The 23,197-nt window shown below is 40.0% G+C and overlaps 1 protein-coding gene across 1 annotated transcript; it reads left to right on the top strand.

Moving 5' to 3' along the window:
- The first annotated feature begins 17,794 nt into the window (after window positions 1-17,794).
- Window positions 17,795-21,678, top strand: DSEL (dermatan sulfate epimerase like). The gene has a single exon (XM_010216269.2). It carries the CDS (start codon window positions 17,886-17,888, stop codon window positions 21,534-21,536), a length of 3,651 nt encoding a protein of 1,216 aa, XP_010214571.2. The 5' UTR covers window positions 17,795-17,885; the 3' UTR covers window positions 21,537-21,678.
- Window positions 21,679-23,197: the final 1,519 nt, after the last annotated feature.

Genomic DNA, 23,197 nt, shown 5'->3' with positions numbered 1-23,197 from the left:
CCCCGGAAATGCCACAGATCTTGATCATTACTGCTCAATTAATATATTAATACGATGTGTAAATGCTGAATTGTATTTTCTTTTTGTACAATTAACCTTTGGGGGATACTTAAAGAATGGAGAAGGGTAATATTATGTTTTCTGGTGAGATGTCATAATATTCCTTTCATTCACAGTAAACACAAATAAATTATGGAAAGCTCTTCATGTATTTGTACATTGTAGAGTTCTGAGAGCTGTTGACTACTCAAAATGAAGGGCAAAGGCATGATTAGAGACAGTCATTACAGATTGGGTCAATATCTTGGTGCTACTGTTTGTGAAAATGCTTTAGCACTCAAACATAACATTCTCAGCAGGGCAAGCAAACCTGAATTTTGCTGCTTCTGCCACAAGGACAGAGGCAGAGGATATGGACAGAGCCTAGACAGACCTGGGAGAAGATCCCTGGACACCCAAGCTTAATTTTCCTGTTGTCACTGAGAACTGGATATCCTAGAGATGTTGTTGTTGTTGCCAGTGACTGCCACAGAAATGGTCAGTGCTCCTACTGGCATGATTACCTGACTGCATGCAAGGATATGCATTCAGGGGCTATAACAGGAGCAAAGCTGGCTTTCCAGAGCTCTGTCGTGGGTAAAATAAGCAATGCTATGACTACCTTGATCCTACAGGTGCTATCTGCCTTAGCAATTACAACCTTGAGCTAAAAGCCAGCCCGACATCCAAATGCTACATGAAGTGAACCATCAGACAGTAGGTAATGGTAGTCATAGGAAAGGTTGGTGATTGTCAAGTAGCTCTTTCATCTTCTGCTGCTGTTTCTTTTCAAATGTTCTTTTACACGGAAAGGCTGCAGTAAGTATTAGCATCCTCTATAATAAAGTACTGCTAAGGATTTCAGTTATGGTGAATGGTAGGAGAGAGAGGTCTATAAGTGGACTAACCCAAGTTATGTTTTCCTCTGGCCTTAATTTAATAAACATGAATCATCATCTTTTATTTTCTATAAATAATACATTCCGTTTTATTAAACACAACAAATATCTTGTATTTTATTGTCTAACTGTCTACTATTTATTTTTATCACTAAGTTTTAGTCTTTTCAAAAAAGAATTTTGGGGTACCCCAGGCACCAGTACAGATTAGGGGTTAGCATGCTGGAAAGCTCCAAAGAGAGCGATTTGGGAGTCCTGGTTGACAACAGGTTAACGATGAGGCAGCAATGTGCCCTCAAGGCCAAGAAGGCCAATAGGATCCTGTCCTGCATCAGGAGGAGCATTGCCAGCAGGTCGAGGGAGGGGATCCTCCCACTCTATTCAGCTCTAGTGAGGCCGCAGCTGGAGTATTGGGTGCAGTTCTGGGCTCCTCAGTAAAAGCAGGACATTGAGTTTCTAGAGAGCTAGAGAGGGTCCAGCGGAGAGCCACAATGATTAAAGGACTGGAGCATTTGTCGTATGAGGAAAGACGAAGAGAGCTGGGCCTGTTTAGTCTGGAGAAAAGGCTGAGAGGAGATTTGATAAACATGTTCAAGTACCCGGGGGGTGATTGTAGGGAGGGTGGGGCCAGGCTCTTCTCCGTGGTGGCCGGTGACAGGACGAGGGGTAACGGGTATAAGTTGAAACATAGGAAGTTTAATCTCCATATGAGGAAGAACTTCTTTGCTGTGAGGATGACAGAGCCCTGGAACAGGCTGCCCAGAGAGGTTGTGGAGTCTCCTTCTCTGGAGATCTTCCAAACCTGCCTGGATGCCACCCTGTGCCACGTGCTCTAGGTGCCCCTGCTGGAGCAGGGTGGGTGGACTGGATGATCTCTAGAGGTCCCTTCCTGCCTCAGCCATTCTTTGATTCTGTAATTCTTTGTTTGCTTCTTAAAATAAGAGGCATATGGTCTCTAGGACTAACCTACCCATTCATTTACTGTTAGCACTGTCAACATGTTGCAGTGTCTACAGCCATAATTTACCCTTGTCCGGAACATAAACCTGATTTTGCAATTTCTAAAGCTCATTAGGGGTTTTAGACATTAGGGGTCCTAGACATTTGATTAGGATTTTGTAATTGCCATATTAGCTAGCTTTTGAAAAATTTATCGTTCAGTTAGATTTGACTCCTAGCCAATTAAGCCACAGATTTATTGCTAACTAGATGGCAAAGACATTTCATTACGATACTGCTATTAAACCAATATTTGTATTTCTAAAAGGCATGACCTAAACGTACCAATATTTAAACATTATTTTGTATATTTTATGAGTAGATATTCTTATAATTTTCTGATGAATAACTCTACTGCATTTTGAGCACTCATTTACCTGTCAAAATGTAAAGATTATCTTTAAATGTAAATAAGATGAACTATCTACCTACAGACTACTTTAATTTTTAATCCTGAGAAGTATTAAGAGCTTATCCCTTTCCCACTTAATAAAAATAATTTCCTAGCTTGAGACATTAATTCTCAGCCATTAAAAAAACTTCCAAGTAATTCTCAAATTATTAGATTTTTTTTTTGCCCAAAAAAATGATTACTTGTAAATATAATTCATGTTTATCATCTTCCCATCATTCTAGAACACAAATTAAAAAAAAAAAAAGGAAAGGAAATGTTGCTTTGTCTATATGTATTGAGCTAGGAATGGACGAAATATTCAGCAAAGTAATGAGGAAAAAATAAGAAATAAATGTTTCAGGATTTCTTTTTGCCTTGATCTGATTGTTCTTGAAATTTACTGCTTTATTCTGATTACTAATAAAGTATTAAATACATTCTCGTTATTTGTTCTCGCAGATGTAAAAATTATAAAATATGCACACTAACACATTATTTGTCCCTAATGCCTATATACTGATCAACAACGTGAAATAAATTGCATTTGTTCTTCCATTACATAATATGAAATAGGAGACAATCACATTACAAAAAGTTCATCCCATAACCAGCTAAGAATACTTTTTTTTTTTTTTGTAAATAGATAGGATTTTCTTGTGATGACTTTCCTGTAACTTTATATTTTTTCCCTTTATTGTTTCTATTCTCTTGTGTGCACCTTATAAAATCAGGCAAAAATCAAGCACAAACCAGCTTTCTCCTTACAGCTACTGAAGTTGGATGACCCTAAACTAATACATAATTTAATCTGTGGGAAAAGAACAGTGGAGAAATGTTAAAATTAATTGAATTAATGCAGTTACATCTCCTTTGTATTTAATTATTGTGATGTTACAGTCTAGGATCTTACCTGCATTTACTCATAACTGCTAAGCTGAAGAGGGTTCATGTCAGGTGTCTGCCTCAGGCTGTATATTTTGCCTGAAGTTTTAGCTAAAATAGTATCTGGTTCTTAAAATAATAAAGAAAATCTTTTGCTGGTGTTTAAAGAAGCTGTTGCAAAACTCTGGCATTTCCCTTCTTTCATCTGCTATCAAGTGTGTCACCTTCATCTTTCAGAGAAATTATAATTTTGGACTAGTCTATAGAGAGCAAGGAAACAGAAGAGCAAAACAGCCACTGTCAAACAAACGTATTTTTCACATATTGATTGGAATTGGTTGGAATTTGGATTCTGTACTAAGCATGTTGGAACTCGCTGTTGTTAGAGAGGGAAGAACGATGTTTCTCTGAAATGCCAACTAAAAAATACAAACTATGAACAGGGAGTCATTCTCTTAAGTACTCAACCTTACACTGCACTTAACCCTGCTGATGTCCTGACTTGGAGGAAGCAGTGAAATGGAAAAAAAAGAAAAAGAAAGAGCCTGAAAGGAAAGATGAAAAATGCAGGGTCAAGGAACAAACAGCAGGATACCTTGAGGCTGGAAAATAGGATCCTTGAGGACTGGGAAACTAGATGGTTAGGAAAGAGCTATGAAAATGGACTAAAAACTACTTTATCTCATCATGCCACAACATTTTTTCCCTCTTTTTAATGTCAGAAAAAAAAAAACAATAAAATAAAACCTGTCCACGTGTCACAGGAACGAGTCGTGGTGGGGGTGAGTGACACAATGCACTTCACCCGTGTGAAAGAAATAGTAATAGGTTTTGTTGATATGGACAATGGTTTCATGAGATTCTATGGCAAGGTCACTTATTATTTACTGCATGGAGGTTCAAGATACATACAGAATTATCAAGGAGACCTTTAAGAGGTGTCCCTGCTCAAGGGGAGATCCTGACGTGCAGCCTGCCTCGATGCAAGGACAGCTCAAGGGGCTCTTGGGCTGTCGCCATATTTATGGGATGATTGACTTACAGTCATTCTTTCAATTCAGAAATGACTTGGCTGGTGCATACACAATTAGCCTTATCTCCCCATCAGGATGCAGTCATCAGGACTGTTATTGATAGTTAATGTCTGAGCGGGCGGCGGGGTGGTGGGGGTCAGGGGGCGGTGAAGAAATCAAGGAGGCAGCTAGCAGGATCACTGGTGGTTAACAGTGAATAGTGAATAGGAAACAGTGAATAAGGCTACGTGTAAGAAGTCAGGTTGAGCTGGGGAAGGAGCACATCCCTCACATCATGCTAGAGAAAATCGTAAAATGCAGTATTTTAAAGTGGTACATCTTAGTTGTACTGCTTTCTGCAGGCTTATTAATGTCACGGTTTTGCTTTTGTGCATTTTTAATGCAGCTCTTAATTGGTAGACTCACAGCTCTGAGGTACCTTTTCTTAAGCACGCACCATTATGGAGAAATGTCAGGCATCTATTATCAAGTATATAAAATGGATTGGAAATTTTCTAAGACAGATGACTCAAAAAATCACATAAATTGTGACCTCATTTCTGTTGTTGATGTTTCTGTGTTGTAACTAAGAAGATACATATTCTTCCTGGAAGCGTTTACTTTAGGCCTTTGATATTACTGTATTACTGTATCTTATATAGGGTATTTCAAGTGTCAGTTTGGAACAATAGAGCATTGTTAGCTGGAAAAGCGAAGCAGGATGGAAAAATGAAACTTTCGTCTTAAAAAAAAATGGAAATTAACAAAGGAAAACCTAAATGTGATGTACACATTTAGATATATGCTTCAATTTAGATGTATACTTTCTGATTGGAATGGCAAGAAACAAAACATGCACAGATCTGCACCCAAAATTTACATAATTTTGCAAATTGTAGTAATATATCTGCCCTCATCTTTCCTAGGAAGGAAAGAGAAAGTCCATTTTTCAAAAACATCTGTCTTCAAGCAGAAAGGAATCTGGTTTTACACTGATTTGCACACAGTGTAAACCCTCTGCAAATCCATCCATGACTTCAATAAGAGACTGAATTTTATTCATTCCTGTGTTGAACTGTAGACTTTGAAGTCCACTATATAATTGTACTGCATTTAGTAAATCCTTATTGAGACAAAGTTCCCATGATACCACAGCCTCCATATAACTGGAGATCAAAGCCAAATATGCCATCTCCACAAAAGCCATTCCAACTTACCTTTATAACATACTTACCAAACTTTGTCAGCTTTTGCTTTTTGTTGAGAAACTCAGAATAGGAAAAGGAAAGTGAGTTACTGTTCAGACAGCTCTTTGGTAAAGTCACTAGAACTAATAAAAAGTATTTTGCTAAATATTTGAAGTTCAACTACTTCCCATTCCAAAAGCACATGCTACCTTGCTTTTCCTTCACTCTGCAGCACTCAACATGGAAAGGAAATCCTAATGGAAAACTGTTTGAAGAAAATTTTCTCTCTTCATGCTGATAGAACTAGGATTTATCCTTGCTCTCAAATCTGATTCAAACAAAATCCACAACTAATGCAGATTTGCCACCTACATAATCATGAAGAAAATACTGCCCTGTATTTAAAGCAATCGACTGTTAAATATAGCCACATACAGCTATTCAAGTTTCTTGTGTATAAGTTATGGCTGATTTTTAATGTATTCCCTTCTACAGTTCAGATTTTTTTTTAATTAACACGTCTTTTTCAACCTTTTTACTCTCCCCCTCCTCCTGCCTCTTTGCCACATGCATTTATGGAGTTGTCATTGAAAAAGAAGTAGCAAACGGTTTTCACAGCCCCAAGTAAAACTGGATTTGAAGATGATGATGATAGTCATGCACTATTTAATCACAACACTTACTTTTTAAACTGTAGTCTCATGTCATTGTCGCAAATAGAATAAACTACTTTCATAGCAGGATATTTCCTTTGATGTGGCATTTTAAAAACACATCTGCAGCAGCATTTCATGAAATCCATTTAAAACATTACACAGTGTATGACTCATGTACTGCATTATTTCACCATACATTTGATAAAGCATAAGCCTCACTCTATGGGCTAGGATGAATCTTTCAGATGAATTTTCTTAAAGGATATATTGTACATCTCAAATCATAGAATTGCAAGATTGAAATATATATTAATTTGCTTTTTTGTTAATGATCAAGAGGTCGATCGAATATTCCAGAAGTAGACAACAGATTCTTCTTGATCTCAGATACTGCAGGGCTCAATAAAAGATGTTAGATTATTTTCAGTATGCATTGGGATATCTACAATAGACTTATCTGTATCTTAACTTGTTTTCTACACTTCTTCTGTAACTTGGAAAGAAAGAAGTTAAACTGGACACAGTTTTAACAATCCTAAATTAAGTGCCTAATGTAGGCCAGATGAGTGTTTTCTGAGCAACTTTTATTAATACTTGGCTTTTTTTTTTTTTTGCCAATTTAGGGGGCTAAGAAAGGAGGGAGGCAGTCACAAACTTCTTGCAGGTTGTCAGCTACAGAATGAAATTTTAAAATAATGGGGTCTGAGGACTCTAGTGCAGTCTAATACAAAAGCTGAATTTTTCTGACATGTATAATTTTTTTTAATGTATGATGTACTTATATTCTAGCTGTCAATCAATCTTATGTTTATTGTTGAAGGTGTATATTAGATTTTGAAGGTAGATCTTCTGATTTTTAATACTCTTAATAAATGTTCTTCTAATTTGTGGAATTAAACCTCTTTTTATTCAATTGGTCTTGCTTGATATTCTCAGCCAATTTAACGTATTGATACTTTGCATAAATAAAGAACTCTCTATTAGAACAAATAAAGAACAAATATTTTAATAGGTTTATTTTCCAATATATTCAGAACAGTCACGTTAGTAGGACACAACAGTATTTATTTGGCTATTCGTTAGGTTGTGAGGGACTAAGAGGTCAAGAGGCGGCTACCTGGAAAACCTGGCCGTGTCTGAACAACTCCTTGTAACTTTTAGCAGTAGTGATATGTGTCTGTCACAATTATAAGGAGCATTAGGCTAAGGTAACTAGAACTTGGAATATTCTGCAAAACTATTGCAAAACTATGTGGATGTGGGACAAGATGGACAGGTCCAGAATTCACTAAGGATACTTTGGTGCCTTTTTGGCTGCCAGAGCTAATTCATTGTGAGATTGTCAGGGGTCAGGACAGGGAACTGAACTGGGTTAGTTGTTGGATAGTCTCTGTTTCTGTTCTTATATGCATTTGTTTTCTGTACCTGTGATTGTAAATATATTGCTCTGGATCTAGATATGGAGGCAGGTTCATTTGCAGGTACTAGAGAAGCAAAGCGGAAAAAAAAATCAAAAGATCCATGCTTGTTGACAGTTATATAGAAAAAATATCCACTAATTGCCATGTTTTCTGGAAATGAAAGAATGTCAGAAATATGCTAGTTCCTTAAGTGTTCTCTGAAGTGCTTGTGATGGCATGCACCTCATGTTAAATGGATGAATATTTTTGCTCTTACATCTATTGCTTTTCAGTACTACTATTTACAAAGCACACTTGAGTGAATTTATCTTTCTGTGAATACACCATTCCTATGAATCAAAATAATACTGCCCGCACGTGCCAAGGATTTCTATTATAGGTGTGTACGCATGCATGAGGAAAAGACCTTATATTTATCAGTTTATTTGTATGTACAGCTGTGACCTTTTAAAACCTCATAAACAAAACAAAATCCTTTATAGTGTATATGATTGTTTTATTTAAAATTTTACTGCAAAGTGTTACAGATGACCTTGTAAGGATTACTAACGTAGGGTTCTGAATGGCTCCACAATAGTTTAATGAATAATTAGTTCAGTCAGGGCCAAATCCAGGCAAACACAAATGATGCAGTTGCCTAGCACCAAACTGCAATGGACAGCGAAACAGCCACAGCTTAATTATCTTTCCTTAGCTCTGCTGACTTCCTGGAAAGCCACTCTTGCTGGATAATGTTTCTGGAAAGGTCAGGATGTATGGGCTTGGAGCTAGTACTGTATGAGACCCGAGGAGATAAAAGTGGCAGAAAAATTGGCATTAGATTCTGCATTCTGCATTTCTGGTCTGCCTCTTCTCCCCGCATCTTCTTTTATTGCTGAAGGACTGTTGAAGGACTGCTTGAAGGACCTTATCTCCCCAGGTTTGGATGGCAAAATTCATTTTTGTCTATGTTGCTGAGAGGTTTTGAGCAGGTTCCAAAAGCAGTTATGTTAGCAGAACAGAAAGCAATTCAATTGCCACTGTAAGAAACCTATTTATATGACCTTTATAAATGTCCATTCTATTTTTCCACTTTCCCAGATGAATGAATACCATAAAAGAATGTCTGATGTGAGTAAAAATTTATAGAGTTTAAAACCTCTGAATTTCTCCTGATAATTCTTTTTATTATCAAATTTGAAAATATCTTTTGAGAGGTATACCCACTCTTAATTAAAGCCTTCAAATTACAGAGAATCCATCATATTCTTTAAAAAGCTTTTCCAGTTTTAATTACTACCTCTGTTAATAATGTACATGTTATACATCATTAAGGTTTGAGCTTCAGGTTCCAGGTATTTTATTATTTCATACCTCATGCTGTTAACTTATAAGCCCTCCAGTATCACCTCTCTGTGTAATCATCTGTAGCCCAATCAACTTCCTTCCTAATCCTGTCCTCTGAAATTTAAACATGGTCATCCATCCATTCCCTAGAAGAAACAGTTAGGCTAATTTTGAATATATGAATATGTGGGATATATGAATATCCCGGAAGCAAAAGCTTAGGTAATAGAGCACGTTACCTATTCCTGTTAGCTAAGTTTGCTACAACTAGCTTGGGTATCTGTGTGTGGCACTATGCTGTGTTGAGTAGACATAACCAGTCTCTTTTGCAATATTTATAGACTAAAGACAACGATGACAAAGGTGGTAAGAAAAACAGAGTACAGGCAGAGGTGATTTTTTAAAAGTAATCTGTAGGCCTAAATACTTAACTGGAAATAAAAAAAAGAAAAAGAAAATGAAAAAGAAGAAAAAGCTTCCCCAAAACCTTTGAAAAATCTGGTTTAAACCCAATCTGATTTAATCCAAACCCAGAGTTCTAGGCTGAGCGATAACATGGGTCACTGTGCTCCCTGTCACCTAGCCTGAATCAATTGCATCTCACTGGTATATTATTATGACCTAACATTTCTGCACCATGCTTTTGCCAAATAAATTAGAAGAGATGAATGATAATCTCATTAACAATAAACAAAGTAAATGTTAAAATTAACCAGTTGCTACTGGTGATTGGGAGACTATTTAAAAATATAATGTTGCAAAATATTGACAACAATCAGTTTTTACTTTAAAAGGCTTGACATCCTAAAAATTTAACTTTTCTAGAAGCCTACCTCTCAAATTGTTAAGCAATACTTAGATGTGATTCCAGACCTTCCCTTCCTGTGGGACAAAACAGCAGAATTATGTGTCGACAGGTTCAATAAGCCTTTACAATTCCACGTTTACTTTAAGGTAGTCTTCAGATAATATTTTTTTAGTATTTCCTGCCTCCACCTGTAGATTGTCACCATATGCCAGTTAAATTGGGAGGAAATACCTATATGGAAAGTAATTTTTGTTTTGTTAGGAGCAGTTTTACAAAATCCATCCCCTTGCCTAGAGGACCATCACAGCTATAACACGGTGGAAAAATGAGCGGATGGGAATTAGCATTTGTGTATGATAGGAGTGCTGGATCGCTTATTTCCAAGCAACCCTTAAAGTTAGTCAAAAGTACTTGTAGAACCACTATTACATTAAGGAGCACTTTGCAGTATTCCTATTACAGATTTTAAGACCGGGCAAAGTAAGATATCCCTCATTGTTTGCAGTTTGGAGGAACGTGGCCCTTAATAGCAGTAAATGGTTCAGGCTGTTTGGGTGGAATGGGTTAAGTATAAATTCAGAGTATTGTCCTGCAAACAATGATATTCCATTTAGACCTGAGAACTTGCATGTTTTGCTGTGATATGACTGAACTGATAGATGTTACTTCCGCCCACACTCCTTTTAATGTGGTGTTCTTTGTTCAAGTTAAGTACAGTGTTTGAATTCTCTGTGATGTAAATCATCTTAATATCTGTCTTAAATACTGTTTGGTTTATAAAAAGCAAAACCAGAAGATACTACAAATCACTACTGCCAACCTGAGCATAACCAAATGAGTTGTAATCTGTAGCTTTACAGTTTTTAATGCTTCTAAATCTGTTACATACAAGCCTGTACACTGGTATAACGGATAGAACTACAAAAATATTCTCCTTAATCATGTAATTTGCAGACAATGGTGTTTATCATAATAGTTTTTATTTTTAGTTTCATGATTTAATTGCTATCTCTTTGGCTTTTGTTTGCCCATAAAGAGTATTTTTCAAACACAGTTCTCATGGGCTGAACAATGTATTTTGAACTCTTAATTCTTATTTACAATTGCTCACAAGTAAGTATACTATAATAGGACCTGCTTGTGAAGGTTTCTCCAGTGAAGGGGTATTGGGATTTAGGCCTAGATCCAAGGCTTATGAAATCAATAGAAAGACTTAAAAAGCAGCACAGACCAGTGTACTGGCAACAACAAGCTTTCATTAGGATTGCAAAGATGCAATGGATATACTTCTGTTAAAACAAAAAATCACAGGTTTGTTACACCAAAACCAACGTATAGGTAGATCTCAATGCATTGATCCTTAGTGTGCATCCTTTATTCAAGTATTAAATATTCAGTTCAAGTATTAAATATTGTTTGCAGCATTATTATATAAAATTTACTTATCTCAGAAGACTCTGATGTTCTAGTCCAGACTGTAGCATACAGTCTCTCACTGAGGAGTCCAACGAATCTATCACATCCTGGTTCAAAACTGATGAGCTTGTTTTCTATGTGAGGGAACTAATTTCAAGAGATTCCTAAGAGAGCAAAACCCTAGGGAAGAATCTTTCCTCTTCCAGTCATTGATGACAATTAATTATCCAACATATCATATTTTGCAAAACAACTACAGGATTGGTACCAACAGCCAAAATATAATCAGCATGCCTTGAATACTTAAATATTTCTTTAAACAAGTTGTTTTAGCATTAATCTTTTTTCTACAATAGATGATGAGTTTCCATGGTGAAAAATGTGCAGAGATGTAGTTCTGCACAGATGTTTCAATGAATATCCCAAGAAATTTTGTACTGTGTTGCACTGACCTACTGCAGAGCATCGTCTTTGGGGCTCACTGCTATACACAATGACATCCTTGATGCATGTTTCTAAACCACGTCCACTGGAGACTGCATTTGATAAGAGAGGGTAAGAACAGCCCTACTTGCTTCATATTCAGTGTCCATGGTGGCCATGAATGGACTTAACACCACCCCTTTGCACAGCTGGCATTTTTGAGGTGCAGTTTCACAGTCTACTTAGGCTGGTGGAAAACGGTGCTGCCCTGTTGTGCCTGTGCCTGTTACGCAGCAGTGAGAGCGCCAAGCGCTCGGCACAGAGGGGCTGGCACAGCTGCAACGGAGGAAGAGAGCAGCTCTGCGGCTCCTGGCGGCAGCACCACCTCCCTGTCCCCGTGCTGACTGCGATACCAGGCGCTGCGCAGCCAGGGAACAACACCCCAGGGCAACACGGGAGAGCTTTGTTGGAGAAGGGAACCTCTGTCATATGGAAAAATTGCTACACTCCTTTTGCAGTGTGCTTGTGCCGCACAGTAATCTTAAGCAAGTTCATTTATTTTTAATACAATCAGAGTATTCTTGTTTGTTTGCTTGTATTTTGTTGCTGTTGCTTTTAACTGACTCCAATTCTTATACACTATTAGTGAAAATATAGTAATACTACATGCTTTTTTTTTTTGCTGTTTTCTATATAATTCACAATAAATGCAGTCCCCCCAATATTCTTTCAACTGTAACAACTAATGTCTTACATATCAATCATTTACCTCCTTTATGGTTTACCTCACTTTATTTCTTAAATATAAAATAAAATGTAAATATAAAATAAAACTACTAACATCAGATTTCTCCCTTCACAAACATGTTCTAATCCTAGCTAATAGTGTGGCTTTGTGTTCCTGCCACATGTGGTTACACAGATAAGAAGTGCAGATGGATATAGCAGTCAGTGCAAGGCAGAAGGGGAGGCCTGATTCGAAGTGATCGCTGCTCCAATGACGCAGTATACACTTTGTTCTGATTCCTGTCAAAAGTAAAATGTGAGAGCTATTCTTAAAGGGCAGAGGATCTAATTCCTTCCTTTTAACATAATTTATTTATAGGGGCATGTTTCTCTGTTGCGATTATTTTAATTAAAAGTAACATTAAGGATTGCTAAAGAAGGCCCTTGTTTTGGAACAAAAGGGCATCGTATGCTGAAACAGCCAACAGATTAGTTAACAGATTCAGCAGAGATTTTTACAGATTAAAAAAGCAATTGCACCCATGTCTTCTGTGTGGTTGGTAGGTGCTTCTGACCTGTAAATTATTGTACAAGAGAGGATCCTCACGGCTGTTGTGCTCTGTTCCTGCTATTTTGTTTGTTTGCTTGCCTGTCCGTTGCTAAAGAGGAAGACATGCACGTCATGTCTCAAGAATTCACATTGAATTACATCTGCGGTGTCAAGAAATATGGACAACACTCTGTATTTGAGACTGCAGCTGAGTCATGAGACCCACACTGAGTGCCGCATGGTCAGAGTTCTCCCCAAAACTTGAGATGCTTCTTTAGGAAAAGATGTACTTTAAATTCAGGAGTTTATGTACTTCTAGCACTTAAGGAATAAGGCAGAAGTTTTGAGTGCACTAATAGGGAACATCAACTTATTTCAGTCTAATCCTACCCAAAATACCTAGATCCTTTCATGTACAGGGGTCAAAGTGACTTTTGTTTATCTGACAGCGGTATCTCATTCACTTATGAACTTTTGTATTATTATTATACCTTTTTGACACTGGTAATTTTTTTTTTCAGTCCAGCTGATTATTGCACTCTCCACTTCCATCTGTTAGCACTTGGCCTGTACTCAAGCGGGATAGCACTGCTAACACTGCTAGCATTTTCAAGACCTTTCAGATGGCTAATTTTGATGTCAATGCAGAATGCTATCCCTGAAGTGCTACATTGCAGCTTATCTCCAACAACGACCCATTATTTCTTATATTAAGAACTGGAAGTGACAGTGAGGTCACAAACTCATCTTCATGGTAGATATTTCATAGCGCTTTTTTTTTAAGGCTGATAGTCCAACAGTGTTGTTTTTCAGCTATTCATAATAATGGAGAATATATGAAAATGTAACAATATAATGCAGTTTCTTGCCAGCTGCTCAGTGCTTCTATAAATAACAATGCAAACAGCAGATTTTTAATAGTTACTTTTACAATTAACAGTTGTTCTGGAAGTCACCTTGATTTTACTGACCGCTCTTGAAACAGCGTGACGTATCCAAGGCAGAATGCCAGCGCAATTCAGGCTCATTTTATGCAGAAGAGTTGGTTACAACCCAGCGTCACTACTTCTAATTACCTCAGTCCAACTCTTCAGAAGTTTGGTTCACTTCATTGGTTCTCTTGGAAGCCACTGGATCCTTTTTTTTTTTTTTCCTTTGTTTTGCTTTCAGTTGTAGTATAGTTAACTATGGATCTCTGCTGTTGGAAATTCCTAACAGAAAAACAATTGAATGCCACTTCCACTACTGTTATTATTTTTCAGTGTGTTTCTCTCATTTTCTTTTCCCCATCCTTTGTTATCATTACCTCAGAGCATTTTCCCAACCAATACACAAGTTTTTTCCTGTTCAATTAAATATTCCCACAAAGTATTCAGTTCATATTGGAGATTCTTCATTCCACAGTGCTTCCAAGACCTGAAGTATATTTGCCTGGTACTCTTTATCAGTGACTTCAGTGAATGTACTTTTTAAATGATAATGATAATCCAATTTATATAATTCACTAGAGGCCAAAGTCTAACTGAGTCTTATGCAAGTGCATCAAACAGTTGCATGTTTTTTTCCAACAGTCTCTAGAGAAGCAAAGAATCGGTCTGGTCTTTTCTAACTTCCCTCTGAAGCACAATGACTTGAAAATATAGTCCATAACATAGGCAGTCATACATGGTTAAGGATGTTCTTGCTTTGCAATTTGCTTAGTAAAAAATCAGCCTTAGCTATTACGCCAGTATTGATATTGTGAAATATAACTGTCACAGAAAAAGTGAATACCTTACAAATATCTTCCCTGCTTTGTAAGTGGGATTTTGTCAGAATAGTATCATTTGTGAATATATGCGAATATATTCACAATTAATTCAATAATTCATTGCCTTGCTTCTCTGCAAGTACCACACTGAAATTTAGTACTGTATATGTTATGAGCTCACCATCTATTTCGTAGAGGGAGAAAAGCCCTTGGGAGAGCTTTACACTTCATTTTAATCTAAGAAAAGCTTTCCAAATGTTCTGCACCTCCAGGACTGCCTGCTAACGTATGGGAGGAGCCGTTCTCTTAGACTTCAAAATGCTCCAGAATGAGTCAACTGTGCAGCTGGGAAAAACATATTAGGTATAATATAGGGTATAATGAGAACAGAGAGCGAAAAGGTTTGGGTGGTTACCATCTGCAGGGTATTTCAAGCCGATTCTGTTGTTTTACAGGGGAATGTGGCCTCTCGCTTGTTTTAGTATCTATCTGACCTTTTCCCTTTCCTCTCCTCCTTTAATAATTTGCTGTGTAGCATGAGATGGCAGAAATTTTTACCGCTGCAAGGTCAGAGAATGATGCATGGACCTCTGACCATTAGGTAGACTTTGTTTCTGATGGGAGACACGATCCAGGCAATAACCACTAGTTTTCCCTCTTACACCACGTCTATAGGACTCATCTGAAAGATTATGACGGCTCCAGACCTACTTAATTGTTGATGGAAATGTATCTAATTTAATAATTTAAGCTTTCTAAGGTGCTCCCCACAGCACACAAGAAACAGAATCAATATCCATAATGTATGACCATTATATATTCATATATTCATTTCAAGATGAGATAGCTATGTGTTGGGTACCTTAAGTAATACTTAAACATGTAACTGTATTTCCTAAGATATCGATGTGGGAAAGAAAAGTTAAGAAGAATTTTGTGTGTGCCTGAAGAGGAAAAAAAAAAAAAGAAGTAGTGACTCATGCTCTCCTTTGATCAAAACACACATCCTTTGAGGTATGGTATACAAACACGGTAATTTGTAACATATTGGGGCAAAATGTCGCACACCCCTTGTTTTTCTGGGGTGCTTGCCGCCGAAGAGCGGCTCGGAACCGGAGCAGGCAGCGCTACAAGTGACCGCCAGCGATGCCCCCCGCGCTTTAACGGGGACTCAAACTTCTGCATGTGGGAGGCACGGCCGTGACGGGCTGAGGGGCAGCGGCGCTCACACCTCGTCACGTTTCGTGCTATTTATTTTTACTACTTGGGCAGCGCTGGGAGGAGGCCGAGCGAGAGCCATTTTAACGCGCCGCCTGAAGCGCGGCGTCTGCGCGCGGAGAGCGCGCTGCGGAGCGGAGCGGGGCGGCCGCCGGGATCGCTCCCCGCCATCTCCCGCGGGCTCCTTCGGCTGCCGCTTCCGCGCTCACAAAGTTGCTCGGGGCGGCCGGGCGGCTCCCGCGGGCCGCCCCTCACCGCGGGCTCGCGGCAGGCGCTGCCGGAGCGGAGCGGAGCGGGGCTGAGCGCGGCGCGGCCCCGCCTCCCGCCGCCGCTCCCGGCTCCGCTCCGGCCCTGCCCCCGGGCTGCGCTGCCGGCAGCAGGGGCGGCGGTGGCGGCTGCCGCCCGGGCCGCGGAGCAGAGCCCAGCGCGGAGCACCGCGGTGCCGCACGGGGCTGGCCCGCCCCGCTCGCCCGCCGCCAGGGACGTCCCTGCGCCCCGCCCGCGGCTCGGCGGGGAAGGGCAGAGACCCGAAGTTGCGGCCAGCCCGAGTGAGAAGTAGCGGCAGCGCCGGGGGAGCCGGGGCGGCGCCGCAGCCGCCGCCCTCACGGCTCGGGCTGGATCGCGCCTGCCCGGGGAGCAGCGCCGGGTAAGAGGGGCGCGCGGAGGCGGCGGCGGCGAGGCGGGCGGCAGGCGCGATCGGCCGCCTCGGGGCAGCGAGACGGGCGCGGCGCGGCTCGATCCGAAACTTGGGCAAGTTGTGCGGCCCCGCGGAGGCGGCGGCGGCGGCGCGGGGCGCCCTCTGGCGGCCGCGCGAGGGCGGCGGGCGGGCCGCGGCTGGCGGTTTAACGGCCCCGCGCGGCGGGAGCTGACTCGGGCTCCTCGCCTGGTCATTGCGACGCGGAACCGCGCCGGAGCTTTTGTTTTATATCTGCGTTTTTAGTCCTGGCGGAATGTTTCGGGTGCATCTGCTTCGGTTACTCGTGCTAGTGTGGCAGGAAAACCCTCCCTGAGAGCTCGCGGCCACCCAGGAAAAGGCAGAGTGAAGCGGGCTGAAGTGGCCAACCCGGCTTTCTGCTCTGCTAGCGATACCTGTTGTGGGACTTTCAAAACGCGCCTTGATATTGTCTTATTTTCAGCATGTCAGCTCCTTCTCTCTTAAAAGTAAAACGTTCTTTGACTTTTGAGTGCTTATAAAGTATGTTTTGACGCATGTGCAGCTTCAAAGAACTTGTGTTTGTGTTTCCACAGGAAGAAGCAACATGCAAAGTGGACAGAAAAAACAAATATCGCCTTTAACAAAAAAGTGCTGGCTTTCTGCTGCTGTTCCGTGTTTCTGCTTTGCTTCATAATGGGAGGTGCAGCACTATCTACATCATGGAGGCAAAATTTGGGCATTTATTGTAAAATAAGATGAGCAAAGACTTGAAAATATGTCAATAACTCTACTAATTCAGACATGCCTTTCACAAGCAGAGGGGAATGTTGGTTAAAACACTGCAGTTTCATCAGAAGAAGCTAATGGAGGATTTCTGTTGATTTTTTTTCTTCTAACCTCCCATGAGAAAGAAAAAGTGCAGGAAAGAATGTGAGAGATAAAGGAAAAGCTGAAGAGATTACACTTTTGAATCTGTTTTCCAAGTGCTGTTAATTCCTTCATTCAACAGTTGCAAAGCTTTGTTTTGAGTAAATTCTATAATTTTTGTGATCGATGGAGTTTTTTTTTTTGTCAGTCCAAGAAGTGAAAGTTGACCTGAGTGAAGAATTTAAAAAGTAAATTTGTGACTCTCAATTCCTATTTTCATTTTTTTCCCAGAGTTTTCCACATAGGAATACCCTGTTTCAGTTTCTTATAGTGTATTGTCAACGCTGCTTTATGTGAAATATTTGAAGTTTTTACTTTCCTTCTAGTTCTAGTATTTATAGTTTAATGTTGCTTTTGAGAAAAGTGTGAACAGACAAGGCACTTGTGATTTAACTTTTCAACAGGCACACTATTTTCAGTGTCATACCTCAGACTGCCAGTCAGCTGAGTGTGTCTGTTAGAATTTACAGAACAAAATCTTTTAAGAAAAATCCTTAAGTTCTTTTTTTTTAACTAACTGGATCAAGCTTTGATGACTGATTTTTGTGTGTTGTTGGGAAATGCGTGCCCGGGGAACAGGAACTGCCTGATGGATCATGGCTCTGATGTTTACAGGACATACCTTACTTCTAGCATTGATGACCTTTGCTGTCTTGACTCTTGAAGAATCAGTAAACAATTACTCTGACTGGGTGACTTTCATTGAAAATGTAGATCGGTATGAGAAAGAGAAACTGCGAGATCTTAGTGCTGAGCAGAAGCTGAAAAAAACTGTTCTTCATCCAAGCTTGTATTTCGATGCTGAAGACGTCCAGGCATTGAGGCAGAAGGCTCATACAAGTCATTTGCATCTGTTTAGGGCTATCAGAAGTGCAGTGACAGTTATGCTATCCAACCCATTATACTACCTACCTCCACCCAAGCATGTTGATTTTGCTGCAAAGTGGAATGAGATTTATGGTAACAATCTGCCACCTCTAGCATTTTATTGTTTGCTGTGCCCCGAAGATAAAGCTGCTCTTGATTTTGTCCTAGAATATATGGATAGAATGGCTGGTTACAAAAACTGGTTGGTTGAGAGTGCGCCTGGAGATGAAGTGCCACTTGGTCACTCCCTAACAGGATTTGCCACTGCTTTTGACTTCTTGTATAATTCACTGGAAAATGTGAGGAGACAAAAATACCTGGAGAAGATACGGTCCGTGAGCGAGGAGATGTATGAGTACTCAAAGGTTCGTGCGTGGGGAAAACAACTTCTCCATAATCACCAAGCAACTAATATGGTCGCTTTGCTTACTGGAGCCTTAGTTACAGGTGTGGAGAAGGAACCGCAGGCAAATATTTGGAAACATACTGTTGTTGATGTGATGGAGAAAACGATGTTTCTGCTCAATCATATTGTGGATGGATCTCTGGATGAGGGAGTAGCTTATGGGAGTTACACGGCCAAATCAGTGACCCAGTATGTTTTCCTGGCCCAGCGCCACTTTGGTATTAACAACTTGGAGAATAATTGGCTCAGAATGCATTTTTGGTTTTACTATGCCACCCTACTGCCAGGCTTTCAGAGGACTGTGGGCATAGCGGATTCTAATTACAACTGGTTTTACGGTCCCGAGAGCCAGCTGGTTTTCTTGGATAAGTTTATCATGAAGAACGGAGCTGGCAACTGGCTGGCCCAGCAGATCAGAAAGCACAGACCCAAGGATGGGCCGATGGTGCCGTCCACCGCGCAGCGGTGGAGCACACTGCACACGGAGTTTATATGGTACGCTGCAGAGCTCCCTCCCCAGCCGCCTCCTGGCTACAGCACCGCCAAGATGCATGTGTTTCCAAACTGGGGAGTTGTTACATATGGGGCCGGGTTGCCAAGCAGCCAGGCAAACACCTTTGTGTCTTTTAAGTCTGGAAAACTCGGCGGACGTGCTGTCTATGATATTGTTCACTTTCAGCCGTACGCCTGGATTGATGGGTGGAGAAGTTTCAATCCAGGACATGAACATCCAGATCAGAACTCATTTACTTTTGCTCCGAATGGGCAGGTGTTTGTATCTGAGGCTCTTTATGGACCTAAATTCAGCCACTTGAACAATGTGTTGGTATTTGCTCCGTCTCCTACGAGCCAGTGCAACCAGCCTTGGGAAGGGCAGCTTGGTGAGTGTGCCCAGTGGCTGAAGTGGATGGGTGATGAGGTTGGTGACTCAACGGGAGAAATTATAACAGCCTCCCAGGCTGAGGACATGATGTTTGTGAGTGGTGAGGCAGTATCTGCTTACACATCAGCAATGAAACTGAAAAGTGTGTATCGCACTTTGCTGCTCTTAAATTCTCAGACATTGCTAGTTGTGGACCATATCGAGAAGGAGGAAGACTCTTCTGTTAATGCAGTCAGTGCCTTTTTTCATAATCTTGACATTGACTTTAAATACGTACCCTATAAATTTAAGAACAAGTACAATGGGGCTATGATGGATGTGTGGGATGCCCACTATAAGATGTTTTGGTTTGATCATCATGGAAGTAGTCCTGTCGCTAGGATACAAGAGGCAGAGCAGGCTGCTGAATTCAAAAAGCGATGGACTCAGTTTGTAAATGTTACTTTTCCCATGAAAACCACACTTACAAGAATTGTTTATCTTTTCTATGGCCCATATGTCAATGTCTCTAACTGCAGATTCACTGACAGTGCAAAATCTGGATTTCAGATTTCACTCAATGTCAACAACACTGAAAATACTGTCTCTGTTGTGACTGACTATCAGGATTTAAAGACAAGATTCAGTTACTTGGGATTTGGTGGTTTTGCCAAAGTAGTTCGTGAAAACAAAGTGACCAAGTTTGGTTTAGGTACTGAATCTATGGAAAAACAGATACAACATAATAGGATGGTTTTCCCATTTGGATTCAAAGTGAACATAATTGCAGGGGTAATTTTGGGTGTTAGCTTGGTCATACTGGCTTTTCAGTGGCGATTTTACATCTCCTTCAGTAAAATGTTACGTTGGATCTTAATATTGGTTATTGCTTTGTGGCTTATTGAGCTGGTGGATGTGTGGAGCACTTGCACGCAACCCATCTGTGCAAAGTGGAGCAGTGACATGACAAGGCTAGAACATGATAAAGGCAATAAAGTCAAACAATTAGAAGGAAATGCCATTGTTTTGCCAGATGTTATCATTACTTCACTTCCTGGTTCTGGTGCAGAAATTTTAAAACAGCTGTTTTTCAATAGCAGTGACTTCTTATACATCAGGATACCTACACCCTATCTAGAAGTTCCTGAGACTGAATTTGAAATTAATTCCTTTGTAGATCCATGTGAATGGAAGGCTTCCGATGTCCAGAATGGACATTTTCGACTTCTCCATGGGTGGTTCCAGTCTCTAGTTCGAGACACAAAGTTACATTTACAAAACATTAATTTATACGAAGCCAGCAGAAGTAAAATTGCTCAGCATTCTACCATAAACAGGGACAAAAAGAAAAGGTCTAAAAGGAGGGAATCTCTGGCAGAGCAAAGAAGCAGGGCAAGGACAAGTCAAGATAAAGATGCTGAATATATTAGAGAACTGAGGAGGCACCTTGTCTATTATCCCAGTGCACGGCCTGTTCTCAGTTTAAGTAGTGGGAGCTGGACATTAAAGCTTCCCTTCTTTCAGGAGATCCTAGGACCTTCAATGAGAGCTTTATATGTAGTAAGGGACCCACGGGCATGGATTTATTCAATGTTGTACAAGAATAAGCCAAGCCTTTACTCCTTGAAAAATGTTCCACAACACTTAGATGCAGTGTTTAAATGGCAAAATGGTAAAGGAAAATGTAGTTTAAATGAAGGCTATGCTTTTGAATATGAATCGCTAAGAGAAGAACTTTCAAATTCTGATTCAAATGCTGTTTCTGTGTTGTCCTATTTATGGCTTGCAAACACAGCAGCAGCCCTGAGAATAAATGGGAATCTCCTGCCAACAAACTATCAGTTGCTCAAGTTTGAAGATATTGTGAACTTTCCTCAGAAGACGGCTGAAGCAATTTTTGCCTTTCTCGGTGTTCCTCTTTCTCCTGCTAGCTTAAACCAAATATTATTTGCCACCTCCACCAGTCTTTTCTATCTTCCTTATGAAGGGGAAATTTCACCAAGGAGCATTCATGCCTGGAAACAAAACATGCCCAGTAAAGAGATTAGACTGATTGAAGAAATCTGTTGTTCTCTAATGGACCACTTAGGATACCCAAAGTTTATACGTTAAATGCTGCTGGTCAGCTGGAATTTGCACTAAAGATCTCTGACTCCCAGTTTGTGGATAAATATTAGAGAAGCTTGTTTATTCTTGTAAAATGTGTACAGTCTGCTACTTCCAGAGAAATTATTTTATGAAAAAGTTGGATGTTCTTGCATTCTTGCTTTTTTTTTTTTTTTTTTTTTCTTGAAAGAAAGAAAGAAAAAAAACTTGTGTCTACTTTTCCTGCCTTTCAAATAAAGCTATGTGAACCTTTACGGAACTACCAGCTGGGGAGTATATAGCTCAGGGGATTAGTAATAGGATACAGAGCTTTTTACCTTCAGCTTACCGGTTTCATTCTAACCCAGGTGGTTAGTTCCCAAAAGTACTTGTCAACAGATGATTGTATGGTGGCATATATGAAACTAAACTAGTGCTATTGCCTGAGTTTCCAAGTGGTGGTAATTACACTCTTTGGGCAGGTTTGATGATACATTCGGTTGCTCTCTCACTACAGCAATGAAATGAAGCATAAGCCCACTTTTGAAGCTGGGCCGCCGCTTCAGTTCTCATTTCAGTGCAAGAAAGCAGGCAGCATTTGAGTGAATCTAGTTCCTTACTGACAGCCTCATCAGGACTGGAGTGGACATGGATGTCAAGTATTATTATGTGATATGGTTCCTTCAGCTCGGGTCTGCCATTTCTATTTGATTTTGTGCTTTGACTAAAGAGAAGATTTCGTTCTCCAGGCCTGACAAAGTGGTCGCTTTTATGACCTGAAGTAAGCTGTCTGGAGAAAAATGGAATGGGACATAATCCAAGAAACCACAACAGCTTCCAAACTAGCAATTGATTATGGAGAAGATTTTGTGTAATTTTGACCTGCATCTTCATGTCATCCTTATTTAATTTTAAATGTTGTTTACATATCCGCTTCCAGTGCAGCTTTATTCTGTACCTCCTAAGGGGTTCTACAAGGATTTTATCTTTTTTCCTGTGAGACTCTTCCATCTTCCTTTGTGGTAACACTTTTTTTTTTTTTTTGTGCTGATTCTTCTGCAGAACTTCACCAAGGCCAGTGCAAATATTTAATGTCATTGTCAGTGGTGTATTGCTGATGTCTGCATAAAATGACAATCTAAGATGTAAAAGACCTTAAAGAAATCTCCAGGTCTGTGTTGCTGAGGGATGTTTTGCTTCTCTGTACAGTGATTTCTGTTGGGCAACAATTGCTAACCTCAGGTCTTCTCTCAGAGAGGTGGGAAATCTGAAATTCCTCCTTCACCCCCTCCTTCACCCGCTGCCTCATATTTAAATGATGTTTCCTTGCCGTAAATTATTTCCAAAGTCTGCTGATTTTAGTATGATTGGTATTTCTTTAACTTGGTGCTCTAATATAATTATGGTTTGGAAACCGACTTGGTAGGATAGGTATGTGTGCTAGTCACAGCTCATTTTCTTTTTGAATCACACTCTTTGTGCCTGTGCATTAAGAAAAGTTTCCTACTTCAACTTGCTCAGCATTCTTTGGAAATACATGCATACTGTAAATGTCTGCAGATGTGTAAATCAAATCACAAAGAGACATCTGTTTCCTTTGACCATCTGCTTTTTATTACAAATGAAATTGTACTGAAAATGATTCAGTTGGTTTGTGGGAGCTGGGATCACAGTTCTGGTGTGTTATG

The sequence above is a fragment of the Tinamus guttatus genome, unplaced genomic scaffold, assembly GCF_059628265.1.
Source record: "Tinamus guttatus ecotype Peru unplaced genomic scaffold, ASM5962826v1 Tinamus_guttatus_pri_ptg000639l, whole genome shotgun sequence".
NCBI lineage: Eukaryota > Metazoa > Chordata > Aves > Tinamiformes > Tinamidae > Tinamus > Tinamus guttatus.
Note: the sequence above shows the minus strand (reverse complement) of the source record. Positions and strands in the feature narration are given on the sequence as shown.